Source organism: Seriola aureovittata, chromosome 7 (genome assembly GCF_021018895.1).
Source record: "Seriola aureovittata isolate HTS-2021-v1 ecotype China chromosome 7, ASM2101889v1, whole genome shotgun sequence".
NCBI lineage: Eukaryota > Metazoa > Chordata > Actinopteri > Carangiformes > Carangidae > Seriola > Seriola aureovittata.
The window spans coordinates 17,304,991-17,319,433 of NC_079370.1; the positions used below are offsets into that span (position 1 = coordinate 17,304,991).

The 14,443-nt window shown below is 39.6% G+C and overlaps 1 protein-coding gene across 1 annotated transcript; it reads right to left on the reverse strand.

Moving 5' to 3' along the window:
• Positions 1–1,235: 1,235 nt before the first annotated feature.
• On the reverse strand, positions 1,236–5,288 carry LOC130172350 (CCN family member 3-like). The gene is made up of 5 exons (XM_056381026.1): positions 5,076–5,288; positions 4,289–4,517; positions 3,880–4,134; positions 3,095–3,324; positions 1,236–2,880 (listed from the first exon to the last, which is right to left on the reverse strand). Exons 1-5 carry the CDS (start codon positions 5,130–5,132, stop codon positions 2,587–2,589), a joined length of 1,065 nt encoding a protein of 354 aa, XP_056237001.1. The 5' UTR covers positions 5,133–5,288; the 3' UTR covers positions 1,236–2,586.
• Between the last annotated feature and the right edge of the window lie 9,155 nt (positions 5,289–14,443).

Genomic DNA, 14,443 nt, shown 5'->3' on the forward strand with positions numbered 1-14,443 from the left:
ATGACAGTGCTAACATGCTGGTGTTTAGCAGATATATTGTTTGATGTCTGTAAAAAAAAAAATTTCATTGCATTCCATCCATTGTTCAGATATTTCAGTCTGGACCAAAGTGTTGGACCAACCAACAGACAACCCAGCATGGCCTGAAGCCATGCCACTAGCATCTGTCTTTCTCATGTTTTCATCGCATAACTGACTCTGTAATCTTAACATATCTACAGTGAGTGCAACACGAGAACAAGCTTCAAAACCTAGGTCCACAAACATAACCATCATGTAACATGACCACACACCTGTGCTGGGCAGAGACTATAGCTGACCAGATGTGACGACCACAGTATCAGTCCCCCGCTGATTCAAGCTACTGATGAGCTAAAGTTTCCACCAAGAGCTATTTTAGGAAGAAGGAGCAACTCTACTGGGGATAAGACGGTTTTCCACTGTGACCCTCCAGGTGGGGTTCACTGAGAGAGGTCAAATGTCACCACCCTCTGTCAGTGAGGCCTGGGGGGTTTGATAGCTCCTGGGTCCCATTTGATGACATGAACATCCTGGACTGTTGAAATGGAAACCACAGGAAGAGGTTTACCCCAAATGCAGATGTGTGAAAACACTCAAGATGTGTGTCCATTTCAAGTGAAAGGGATTATATATCTAATATTATCTTAGGAGGGAAATGATAGATGATATGATAGTAGTTTTTAAAATAACATACTAAAACCAAAGATATTGGCTTGACAAATTTTGAGAAAGATGACAGTGCTGATAAATGTAGAGCAGCCATGTTGTTAGTGTTAGGTAATACTTGCCATACATTCGACTGACCTAAAACCTACATAGCACATCCATGAAAACTGCATTTTTAACATAGCAGTGTGATGTATGATCAGCCACAAATCAAACAAAAGTCACTTGTCATTAAGGCTATGTCATTTTCTCTTCATTTGCTTAGAAGGAAATCTCAGCTGCACCTTTTGGGCTCTATCCTCTATGTTTTCCTACTTGTCTCTAATATCTTCAGTCTAAAATCTAAGAGGTAATTCCTTCTTGATTCACTTCGTGCAATAGACTGAGCCTGAAGCTTCAACTCATTTACATACAAATCATCACCCCCTTTTATCAGCCCATTGAACTGCTCCTGCACTGTAACATGATATATGCACTTCTTGGTACCCCTTTCCCACCATTACCATAAATGAAAAATATTTTATTATGACAATAAAGAGATTCGAACCTTGGTAGAAAAAAATACACATTTATTTTCAAATGTTGAGTTTTGCAGTATTATTCCAACAGATACAGAAGCAAGCAGTGTGAAAAAAAACACATACCAATATATACAATTAATGTTTACATTGTTACCACTGTGTATTTGATACACACTCAGTCAAACAAGCTATACAGCAAGTATTTACAAAACTTTTGTCACTATAAAAATAGCTGTTGTTTATGTGCACTACCTTTAACAGACAGAGTAATAATATCCTTTCTAGAACAAAAACAAACAAACAAACAAACAACAAAATACATTTGCATTTATTGATGGGAACATAGACATTATGTATTTTGCAGCAGGGGGAGGGTGATGTTAGGTAGATGTTAGAAATGACACTAAGGCACCACAGTGACCTCTCTTTCATAGTTTGAGTCCTTGGTTCGGACGAGGTCAAAGTACACAGTCCAGTTATTTAAAAAATGTGTCCCATAGTTGGAAAACTTCCACGGCAGTGGAAGGTAACATCTCACTTTATAATCCTCTAATTCCTTCTGCCCTCTTGCTGCTGTTTTATCCATGCAAAGATAATGGGATTAGAGTATTATTATTATTATTATTATTATCATTACTTATTTATTATTTTTATTATTATTATTGTTAAGTGTTTTTCTAGATTAAGGTTTCACAAGTGTCACAGCTCAGCAAATGATGAATTTAGAGGATAAATAGTACTTGAAGCTGTTGGCTACATTATATTGCCAAAGATTTCTTCCAAAGTCTGCCTGACTGGTCAGTCCTAGTGCAAATCAAACCAGTAGGTTGTGATCCAGCCATGACACGGCTGCGTCTCTGCACGACCCTGTGACTGTGCACCTTCATACTATTTCACCTCTTGAATAGAGACTTTTTTTAACTAAACCCCCACAATCTCCTCCAAGTACATAAGAGCAACTACAAACCAGTGTCCAACCATAGTCTGTTGTGAATGACTGGTAGTATACTCTACTTCATCTCCAGAAGCGGAGAGAATCAATTTGTCAAAGGTTTAAGTGCTTTACTTAGCAATAGTGAAGATGACACTAATTTGTCCACAGGATGATACACGATTAAGTCCCTCTTGAAGAGAGACTATTTCAACTAAATCCCCACAATCTCCCCAGTTTTAGGACTATCATACTGTATATATCATGTTGTCGTCTTGTCTTAAACTAAAATTTAGAGTCAATGCAACTCATGTTTGTGGAGAAGAGGATGCTCCTGTCCTTCAACCCAACTCAAGGAATCCCTGGATTTACACACATACTCATCAACTACAATCTGGATTTACTGTTTATTATAACCTCATAATTTTCTTATGGTGACTCTCTGACCTATGACCTCATGCCGCTGTATCCCAGCTCTGACGGCTGCCACACAGCGTTGTCTCGGGGGCAGTTGCTGTGGCAGGCGCAGGTCAGGATCACCATGACCGGCCTCCTGGAGGTTTTACCATTGGCACATTGGAACTCCACCAGGGTGGTCTTGGTTCTGTGGGGGGTACAGCAGCGGCCGTCTGTGCAGGTGCCACAGTAGCGAGGTTTGTAGGCCTGGACACTGGTGCAGTTTTTATAGGAGAGGTGGACGGCTTTGTCGCTCCTCACCATCCTCTGGCACTTACTGCCTCTCTGCAGGGAGAGAAAGTGCTATTTACTGACTGAATGTGTATATCTCTGAAGAAAAGAATTACATTAAGTGTGATCTTTGTTTCAACAAAGTCCACCTGGTACTGAACAAAAACTACATTAGCTTATATATATAAAAAAAAAAAAAAGCAAAGGCAGAGCTCATACATAAAGAATACAGCAACCGTGTTGTTCCAAAGAACTTCCCAAAAAGTACCTTTGGTGCAAGCTGTGTCAGCTGCGTCTGATCCTGCAGGTTGTCACAGGGTCTGATCATACACAGACGGCTCTGCTTCACCATCTCACACCGACGGTTCTTATTGGTCACTCTGGTGGACAGCCCCATGCCACAGGTTCGAGAGCAGGCCCCCCACTCTGTGGTCTGCTCAATGCAGTTCAGGCTGGGGTCCCAACTGTCAAAGCTCACCGTCTCCTCCTGACGATAGGCTAAACACACAGAAGGAATATGGGTTAGAGTGGAGAAAAAAATCATCATAACTCACATGATTCAGATAAGTAGACAGAGCTGTTTAGCTGAAAACTTGAAAATGACCAACAACAAATCCAAGATTATCATAATAATAATATAATAGTCAGTGAAAATTAACACACTCATACACTGCAGTGTCCGTCTCTTGATGCTCTATAAACAAAAGTTTAAAAGCATATTCTGAGTTTTCGTTTGGACTCAACTAACTGCAGAGTGGTGTATTACATTACTGTTTCACATTCCAGACTGAGGTGACAACACTGTCTCTTTCCTCTGTGTTTCCTCCTCTTTCCTCATCCATTATTCTATTATCCTCTTTCCTTCCTTCCTTGGGTCCTGTTTCCTCACCCTGAACAGGTCAAAGAAATGTACATAACCTTTTAACTTTATGCCTCACACTGGAGTGACATTAACATCAAAGAGGAATAGGCAATTGTATGTGCGTATCTGTCTACATGGTCTGCTCATATGGTCCATCTCATTTCATCTCAACCAACTTCCAGTCTACTCACCTGCCATGGCAAAGCCGCCCAGTGCACTGGCCTCAGCTTGGGGCTCACACACCCACGTCTCACAGCACTCTCCAGGTAACTGGACCCTGCGTGGCATGGGGCAGTCTGGTCCAGGCAGCATCACATCAACGTTGCAGCGCGGCAAGCAGGCGATCTGTCCGTCACGACACATACACTGGTACTTACAGCTGGGGAAGAAGGTCTGGCCGTTCTGATAGACAGTACCACCCAAAACACACACATCTCCCTCATGAGCTGGAGGAAACAGAGAAACATGGCAGAACAGTTATGTTTTAGTTTTCAAAAATTACTCATGTCAGGACCCACTTGTGTACTTATAAAGCATTTACCATATAGTGGACATCCTGTATACATCTGTAAATGATATCACCCACAACAGCCCACTCACCTGCACAGATACCAGTCCTCTTGTGGACGTCAGCCGTGTAGTCGCACTGCAGCCCTTTACGCGTGTCACAGGGGTTCATTTCAGAGCAGACTTGTCCTTTCTGACGGGCACACACCAGGCAGCAGGCACAGTCGTCCAGGATCAGGGGCACCCCAGGGAGACACATGGGGGGCTCCTTAGGGCACTGGCATCTCCTCAGACACGCCTGGGACCAGACTGCTGTAAACACCTGGGTGGGAGAGAAAATCAGTTTTGGTGTTTTACTGCACATGTTGGTGAATCTCATCCTCTTTAGACCAATTAATATGATCAATTAATGATTATTGACAATTGGCATTAAATGTTACATCCAAAAAATACAAATCACAGAATAGGCTGGTAAACATTTTGTAAGGTAGTGTAATATTACATAACTTGTGAAATAGGGTGGAATTAGCAGAGAAGCAAACAATAGCTTCAGTAAAATGTCATTGAACAGTTACTTGCTCAACAAAATTGATGTTTAATGTGGGAAAAAAGAGGCTAAAACTTTGTTTTCCATTAATGGAATTAAATTAGGATACTCTTTAAAGCTTTATTAAAGACGGTCATCATCAAAGAAACATTGTCTTTGTGTCTTCCAATCTTCAAATGATTTGCTGAAAGATAATCTAAAGTCTTCAACAGTGAAAGGATTTTTGTTTTGAAAAATAAAATATTGGCGTTATTTTAAACCCGTTGCTACACTATAAAATGCTATCTGAATGAAAGTCACACAAGGATACTCGGTTAAAGTTGTAATGCCTACCTGTGCTGTAAACACAAAGACAAATAGAGCTCTCTCTGAAAGGCTGAACATCTTCATGTTAAGTAGAGCAGAATCAAAAATATCTGCAGTCAAGAAAGTCTTGAGTTGTCCTTGCAGGAGCTGAATTGAGTCCTTTGGTTCAGGGTTGAATGTTCCCTCCTCTCTGGCTACGGCGTAGCTTGCAGAAGGTTGTACTCTCTTTGTCGTTCTGGCTCAGGACTCCGGAGAGGTGGGCCTTATATAGCGGGGCTTTCCTGCTGGCACCATGACGACAAACAAGAAGGAATGTTGGAGAGATCGCCCAGAGTGTTGGAGGAAGACGAGAGTCACATTTTATTGTGAGATCCTGTCAAAGAGAATACCACAAACACACTGAGAGAGGTTTCAGACAATTTAACATTCGGCTAACATTACTCTTGTTTTTATACACATATGATACATACATTGTATCCATTTTATAATTAATCACTGTAAATTGTATACTTGGACATTTGTTAAACACTAAGTAATTAGCTCATTTTCTTCCTCACACAAGTATAGTTAGCAGTCTGTGATCTTCATGCTATTACATGGGACCTGGGCTCCTTACTTTTTTCCCACTGACACTGGGTGGTGACTCTTTGACCTCTCTCCCCAAACCCCACCTGGGAGGTCACAATGGAAAACCCTCTTATTCCCTGTAGAATCGTTTCTGCTTCCTAAAATAGCAACACAGTGGAAACTTTGGTTCATCAGTAGCTTTGATCGGTGGGGGGTGGCACTGTGGTTGACATATCTGGTCAGAGATATGTTATGGTTTCTTCTGAGCAGAGGCATGTGGATGGATTTTGAGGGGAAGCTGATGCATACCTGAGTTTCTTTCCAGTCCTTCGAGTAAGACCGGCTTTCATGACTCCCTCATACATTCCCTCAGACCCTATCAAAAGTGACAAATATGGACAGACATCAAAGAATGGATACCTGCTACTTGTATATCAAAAATTCAACTCTCAGCCTGAGTTCTGAATTTTTGGACAACTGATAACACACCCCTGTATAAGAAATTAATTCTAAAAACCAAACAAAAAACAACATCCCGCTTTTATAGAGTTGAAAAGAATTGATTATATTAGAAATCATTTGGTCATGGAAAAGGCTAAGTGAGTATATAAGAAGCTGTGTCTGAGCTGAGTTTGGGTGTAAGATGAAAACAAGAGGAATATTTACATTTTCATTTACTCATTTGGCAGACGCTTTTATCCAGAGCAACTAAGAAGTGAGGGACATATGTTTTGCATGTATGTGAGTGTATCCATGTTTCAGGTTGGACATCAACCTATGATATTTACATTATACACTCAGTTATTAGTTTATTGCAAAACTGACGCAGTCTAATACATCAGTCTTGAGAGAGGCAGCTACAGTTACAGTACTGTTGAATTGTATTGTGTTATACCGAGTTGTGTTTCTAATATTTTGTCAAATCCATATACTGTATATCAATAAGGACAGGCTAAATATAAGAAACGCCGCTCAGTTTCACGCAATACTCAACATCACTGCAAACTAATACTACTCCACAAAGTTCAATCATAACTTCTCTAAATAAGATTCAACAGCAACGACAAAAAAAGATAAAACCTTTGTGAAAGTAGGATTTACTGTAGGATTGTGCCATTAAATGTTTTTACAAGAAAGCAAAGCTGACATTGACATGTGACACTGTTTGAGTTATAAAAACAAACAAACAAAAATACGGATGCTAAAACTCACTAGTGTTTGTTTTTTCTCTACAGGTGGGAACACAGCAGTATGTGTACAGTTGGTTCCTGTCCCACTTTTGCGCCCTCCACTGGTAGTTTGGAAAAGATGATGTAGCAACTCCTCTAATTATCAAAACTTTCCACAAATAAGAAATTAGAATGATCAGAATAATCGTATGATATCAGAAAGGTGCTAAAAATAAATAATAAAATAATACAAATGTACATGCAATGGTTGTAATTTTGAGTTCCAGTTACATTAACTCTTCACTTTGGTCGCCCACAGGGCGCCGACCTCCCTCACTCACTCAGGCTACAGAGATTTCAGCTGGCGGGCTAACTGAAGCAGGAATGTGGCTACTAACCAAACCCAAGTTGGTAAAGTGAGCGACTGAGACATTTATTGTCAAACACAAAGCTAATGAAAACAACAACAACAACAAGACTGTGCGGAGAAGCTGGAAGACAAACACACCGACCAAGGCTGTGTCCTTTTACGCTGATACAGCGTGAAGCTAAATGCTAACTGCTAGCATAATGTTAGCCTGTTAGTGATGTGACCAGTCGCTAATTCACCTGCAAGAGCCTCCCTTCAAGTTCGGATGTTTGGTCTACACCAAGATGATCCAGGTCCTTATCAGACTGACCACGTTTGTCTATTGTTCTGGAGTTTGTGTCATGGCGGATTGCTCTATCGAAAGGCCGCAGACAACACACCTGGTCCAAGGTAAGACAGCTTTCTTTGCTACTTTGCTAATGTTTATTGCTGGTTTAATAAGCAGTGCAACAACAACAAGTTTGTTTAGCTCCATGGGCTCATTGCTTGGCTAAATATGTACTGTACTCCAGGTTGGATAGAGATGGCTTACTGATAGGTATTATCTTTTTTATTATGATTTGTCAGTGATTTAGTGGTGTGCATATCTTTGCAAGTTGTTGTGTCTCCTTTGCTATTCAAATGCAGCTCATTTGAGTTTTATAGTTTTGTAGGTTTTTGTAGCATTTATAGTTAATTATGTTTCAAGGTATTTGAGGTCTGTGGTCACATTTATTTTGTCGTATTGTTTAGATACGATTTTTCAAGACCCAGATATTCAGGCTGATTAGAGCAGCTGCTTGTGTGGACATGCCCACTCAGGCCTGAGAGGAGGTCAGATTAGCCAAAATAAATAAAGACACCAGGTGTAGTTCCTCTAAGAAGAAGAAATCCAGAGCAATAACTTGAATTTGAACTGATATTTGATGAAAGAAAATTTGGCTTATAGGGGGAATGCCTTTAAAGGAGTAGGTAGTTACAAGTTGACGTAAAGTCTGAGTTCAATGTTCATCATTTATTTTTCTTAATACTTGAAAGGTACCATTTGGTTACACTCACTGCATCAGTTATATTTATGGCGGTATCTCTTGTCTGTTGCTATAGCAGTTTGCTTGTCTACAAAGTCAGATATCTAAAATATGCGACCTAGAAATCAGGCCAGCTGTTTTGGATAACATTTTTCTTCCTTTATTAATGAAATATCTCACCTTCAAACACCTTGAGGAATTCTTGGTCTGTACTGCCTGACCCAACACATCTAGCTTTATAGCCTCTCATCCACATAGTGAATAAGAGAAAGAAAAGTGAGGCTAAGGACAGCTTTCTAAATGACCTGTTATTCCAGCAGGAGGTAGATAGCTCTGCCAAAATCTTGATTCAGTGTTGTTCAAACAGTTTGCAAGTGGAAGTTGAAGAATGTCAAACTTCACAGGATGGTTGTGTTTGCAGACTCTGTGCGGATTTCTGCTCCTTTACTGCTTCTACCTTGGTCTTTTTCCAGCAAATTCTGTGTCTGAAGAGTGAGACAAACCAGGAGATGCTACCAGACATATTTTTCACAGCTGCTGTACTCACAATAACATATGAATTTGGTTTTATACCTGATATAGGTATGCTCTGCATTTTTTCCCCAAAAATACTTGGATCTTTATATTTAGTACCCTGTGGTGATCTGAACGATAGTAATGATTAAATTATGAACATTTGCAATAGGCTGAAAATACAAATACATCCTGGAAAACATAACAGCATAGGCTTATTTGCTGTTTGACAGCTTGGCACAGTATGGCAAAGTGTGATATCTCCCTGGAACGAGGTGGGAAGTCTACATACGCACATTCACAGTATCTGTGAAATATTTCCACTCTACTTTAGAGAGGAGAGAGAGGAGCATGTGGAAGAAGACAGACAGAGGGACAGAGATGGAGATGAAGTAATGAGCGCAAGTGAGGTAGTTGGCATCTTAAAGAGAGAAAAAACTCACATAGGTAGGTTGACTGCACGTTTCTTTGTGTGCCCCTGCTTGTCAGTCTTTTTTTGTCCAGAGGGGGTCTGTGGTAGCACCAGTGCTTGTTGAGATTTCACACGTGTTATTATCTCACTCATCTTTTGCTTAGCCTGAAAACGCACCTCATCTTCCAGTGGCAGGAAATGTTTCAGTGCCACTTTAAATTGAGGTTTGACACAGTCGTCTCAAAACAAAGACAGATCACACAGTGAAAGCCTTCAACTAACAGTTAGTCTGTCAGCCTGCCGGCTGTTGGCATCGGACTCTGCTCTATGGCTTCAAGCCTTTTGCCAAGTGGTCAGGCCACACAGTCGATGCCGCCTCTGAGAGCTCAAAATGATTTGCTCAGAGTTTACATGGACAGTCCAGTAACATTTTACAACAAATTATACAGTAACATTTGTGGTCAACAGTCTGTGTGGCGCAGCAGGTCAAGGATTCAACATCTTCTTTGAGACTTTCCTTATGTCGTGTTGTTCTGTCCACATCTAGGAACTTACATTTTATTATATTCTGTTGCAGATATTGAAGTTGTCTTTGTATTTTCAGTTTGTGGTCAATATTCTGCTCTCATGAGTTATAGTTTCAGACCCCAAATTCATTTTTGGCCATTTTCTTGATGAATTTAATGCAGTACAATTAATTATTCATTAGTTTGGACGAAATTCTCTTTGAAGTTTTTTTGGGAAATAAAGTTTCGTCATTCACTGTTGTTACTGGCACTGTGAGGATATTCATTAATGTGTCCTTGCTTGCAGACACAGTATTGGTTCAGGGAAGAATGAACTCAGATGAGGCAAATCATATTGGTCTGATGTTTTTCTATTCCAGTAAGTCATTTATTTTTTTTGTTTATTAAAAAGTTCTTTTGCTATTTCCATACTCTTCTTCCTCATAATATGTCACTTAATTTATTTTATTTTATTCCAACACTAGTTCACTCAACAGTGACTTGATTGTTTGTGAGAACCTGACAACACCTGAAAATCATCTGCGACTAGTCATACCTGGATCCAAATAGTTATGCAATATAGTGCAAATTTGGCTTCATAAAAATTACTGAATTCACTGTAAGTCAATGATGTAATTACATGCACAGGTTGTTGTTTGTAATAACTGTCTCTCATCATGACATACTATACACTTGCTTCCTCCATGACATCATATGTCTCTATTGCTTCATAAAAATGATGAAACTGAACGCATAGAGTTCATTTAGGGTTAACAGACTCCGTGGTATGTGTATTTATGCACACCACAAAATATTTAATTCATTGACATGTTTCTGTGATCTGTTTTCAAGTGCTCCATCTTTCTCTGCACTGTGTGCTACAGAAATGTGTGGAGTAAATCAAATAGTTTAAGCAGCAGGGATTGGAGTGTGTTTGATCAATGCTCTTCCAAGGGAAACTCAGACAAATAACTCGAATATTGCCACATGGCTAACAAAGCATTTCCTTCAGTCCAAATATTGTTTTTTTTTAAGATCATTAAACATTGGCTTCCAGTCTCATGTAACTCCACAGCACACTGTCTTACACAAGAAATCTCCTGAATCTACTCAGGAATTTTAATTACTGTTAATTTGTCCGTGTTGCTAGACACAAAATGGAAATGCCTATTTAATGAGCTATGCAAGCCGTGAGTTAAAGCACAGCAGATGTTGCTGCAGGGATTGTTTGGAGACAGTTTATATTTCACTGGGAGTTCATCCCAGGCTCTGGTTGGGTTCAGGGAGAGTTTAAAGGTCCTGAAGAAAGTGGCTGTTTGGTGGCCCCCCAGATTGGATTATTTGCCCAGGACCACATACTGTATCTGCTGGGAAGGTGTGTGTGTGTGTGTGTGTGTGTGTGTGTGTGTGTGTGTGTGTGTGTGTGTGTGTGTGTGTGTGTGTGTGTGTGTGTGTGTGTGTGTGTCTGTGTGTGTGTGTGTGTGTGTGTGTGTGTGTGTGTGTGTGTGTGTGTTACTGTATATGCTACTGTCAGAGTCCTCTGTCATTTAATGTCTTTGTCACTCAGTTTGATTCTCTGAACTCAGGTCTATTCCTGTCTGTCTTTCTACTTCGTGAATCTTTTCCCTGCTCTCTCCCACACACATGTCGTGGGTTTACATTACTTCCTCCACAGATTCAAATATGAAGTTGAGTGCTCTTCACTATTTCAATTTACTCGCCAAGTGGCAGTCGGGCAGTGGGTTTAACAGCTTGGGAGGCCACCACAAATCTCTCACTTACGGTTTATTTGCTCTACGCCATGTACATGAGCTGAGACACTGGGACAGATGTGTCTTATGGTGGGTGGCAATGGATGGATGCAATCTGTAGCTTCCACTAATAAAACATGTGGTATGGAAAAATCTCAGCATGCATTAGAAGAGGATGTCATAGGCTTTATGTTCCGTCAGAGCAGACACAAAGACCTGATGGCAGCTTGTGTGGAAGAGGAGGCAGTAGGTGGAAATTATTAGAGAAGCTTCGAGGGGTGTCAGTTCAACACTATATTCTGTGGTGCTGTTGAACAGCATTTTACATTGATATTGAAAGGGATCTCAGCTCTGTTGCATTGTTACCGCTAAGATGGTTATGATTTTACTCCCCTGTGTGTCTCTGTTGTTGTTAGTTAGTTAGTTAGTTAGCAGGACGTCTCAACTTTTTGTGCAGATTTGGGTCTACGTCAGTGCAAGGCCAGGAGTATCTCAAAGTAGGGCTGCAACTAACAATTATTTACTTGATTAATTGTTTAGTCTTTAAAATGTCAGAAATGGTGAAAAAAGTCCTAGTTTCTCAGAGCCCGAGGTGACGTCTACAGATGTCTTGTTTTGTTTGTCCAGTAGTTCAAAACTCCTATATATTCAATTTACCATGATATGAAACAGAACAAAACAGAAGTAACAGGAGAGGCTGAAAACAGCTGTTTTTGGCATTTTTGCTTGAAAAAAAAATACTTAAACACATTATTATCAAAATAGTCTCATAATTATTTGATTAACTAGATGATTAATTGATTAATCATTGCAGCTCTCTGTATAATAATTTTGAGAGAAAATTTTTGATTTCAATATTTGCTCATGAATCTTATGTTTTTTAGACCTATACCTCTAAATCATCTTATACTATAGGCCGACATTAGCTTATTTCAGGTAATGTATATGGGTATCTGTGTATTTCGGCCGAGAAGTAAAGTGAGATGTGTGAGGTCATTCAGAGTCTTTAGAACAGGGTTTTTCCACCACAGAGCAGTGTTCCTGCTCAAACACATATTTAGGACATCCTTATCATAAATGTTTTTGTTATATGTTCATTAAGCAATGACTGTTGGCAGATAGTGGAGCAGGACAGGATTGTGTAGCCTTAGTAGGAGTCTGTTCTGTTTAAGTGTATTCTAGTCTTGTAGCCTCTTCCTGCTGTTTTGTCAGACAACTGTAAGATTAGTTTTGGATTAAAATGTTTGGTGACCCTAATCTTTTTTAAATAACAGTACTCCACTTCAGAGCTACCAGTGTGCACTAGTGAAAGTCAGCTAGCTCTGTACATTGCTGCTTAGTCTCAGTGTGTATGAGATGACAAAATACTACTTTCAACTGTGTCTACTCAGTTTACTCATGACATTGTGTCAAATATAGAGTACTCTCCTCATACTTATTGGTTATTGGCCACAGGCTAACAAAGAAATTATAATGTCCCATTTATAGGGATGGGTATAATTTCATCAATCAGCTCCAACGTTATCGGTCCTGATCTCGGCATTTGAGAAAGTATGAAAACAGATTTCCTGTTTTTTATTGTGTCATAAAAGTTCTCTTGCACATTTTATCTCACCAACTCTGTTTCTGATTAAGACATTTGTTTATGAATGATGCATTTTCGCTGTTTCGCAATTTAGAGGAGAGACCTCTCTCTCTCTCTCTCGCTCTCGCTCTCTCTCTCTCTCTCTCGCTCTCTCTGTCTCTCTCTCGCTCTCTCTGTCTCTCTCTCAGAGCCTGTGTGTGTTGGGCAGGGGCAGCTTGTCATTCTGGGGCACTGAGCAGCACACAGACACATACACCCTGCTCCTTGTGGAGAAAACTAAACTTTTGTATGCTGCAGTCTGGAGCCCACACACAGAGTTAACTAAATTATACCAACATGGGTTAAGGATGATAAATTATGGGTGTATTCTTAAATTCATATTATATTCACATGCATAATATGAACTGTCGTTCAAAAATTCAGTTTCAGGTCACTGGTGAGTGGGGGAATTAATGTTAATCTTGTACAAATGAGAAATAAGCAATGTTAATTCTGTTCTTAATTTGTTTTATTTTTTTAGCTCACAAAAAGACAAGAAGTACCAATAACAGTTAAGAATGCTGTTAAAATACTGGATCGATAAGTGGTATTGATAAAAGTAGTAGTACCGACGATACCCATCCCTACTCATTTATCGGCACTCCAGTTGCTCTTTACATCTCTGACAGGACTCCCTGTTGAGTGTTCAGTTTGCAGCCATGGACCAACTGCGTCTGTTCCATAGTGATGTTTGTTTTAACTTCTTGGTTGAAGAGCTGAACACATGGCTGCCACTCAGGGGAGATCTAATGGGAAAACAAACAAAAATATTCAAATTTATGGTCCTACTTTTATAGGCATTATTTTTAGCAGTATTTTTTTTACCAGAGAAACACAATAGATCACAGCTTGGACTTTGTAGTTTAATGTTTATATTAACGATTCTTGTTGTATTTTACTTGGCCTGTTAAATTAATTCATACAAAACATTTGTAGAATAACTTTTGTATATTTTTCATATTTTTAAGCTGTGTGTCTTATTGCTAACTTCAAACAAACACAGTGCTTATTTGAATTAAATGGCCAGTCGTCATGACCAGTTTCAAAATGATAGCACAAATGCATAGTATTTAATCACCCTGATGGTTTGAGTCATTGGCTTTGTCACATTTTCCACTGCTGTTACCTGGTTTGTTTTGGTCAGTGGATGTAAATCTACAGTGTTTGTCAACCACATGAGACTCAGTCTCACAGTCCACTTTCTAAAGAATGTGACGTGAAGTGAAGAGACTTACGTCACACTTAATAAAACAGCGCATACACGTTTTGTAATATTTACCCAACACCATTTTAAATACACAACCTTTTTATGCAGTTTACGTCCCAGTTCCCAAGTGCTATGTGGTGGACATGCGCTTTATGATTGTTACAGAAATAGTAAAACTGTTAAAAAAGAAACCGTGACAGTACTATGACTATCTTTTAGTCTTCACTCTCTCTCTTTAGTTGTTGCTCCTTATTTGGAAAAGAATGTAC

Bases quoted from the DNA above. Each gene is read 5' to 3' on its own strand.
- LOC130172350 (XM_056381026.1), bottom strand. From the start codon at position 5,132: ATGAAGATGTTCAGCCTTTCAGAGAGAGCTCTATTTGTCTTTGTGTTT. The intron at 4,518-5,075 runs GTAGGCATTACA...TCTCCCACCCAG, and splicing joins TCTTTGTGTTTACAGCACAG to GTGTTTACAGCAGTCTGGTC. The intron at 3,325-3,879 runs GTGAGTAGACTG...CTGTGTGTTTAG, and splicing joins GGGCGGCTTTGCCATGGCAG to CCTATCGTCAGGAGGAGACG.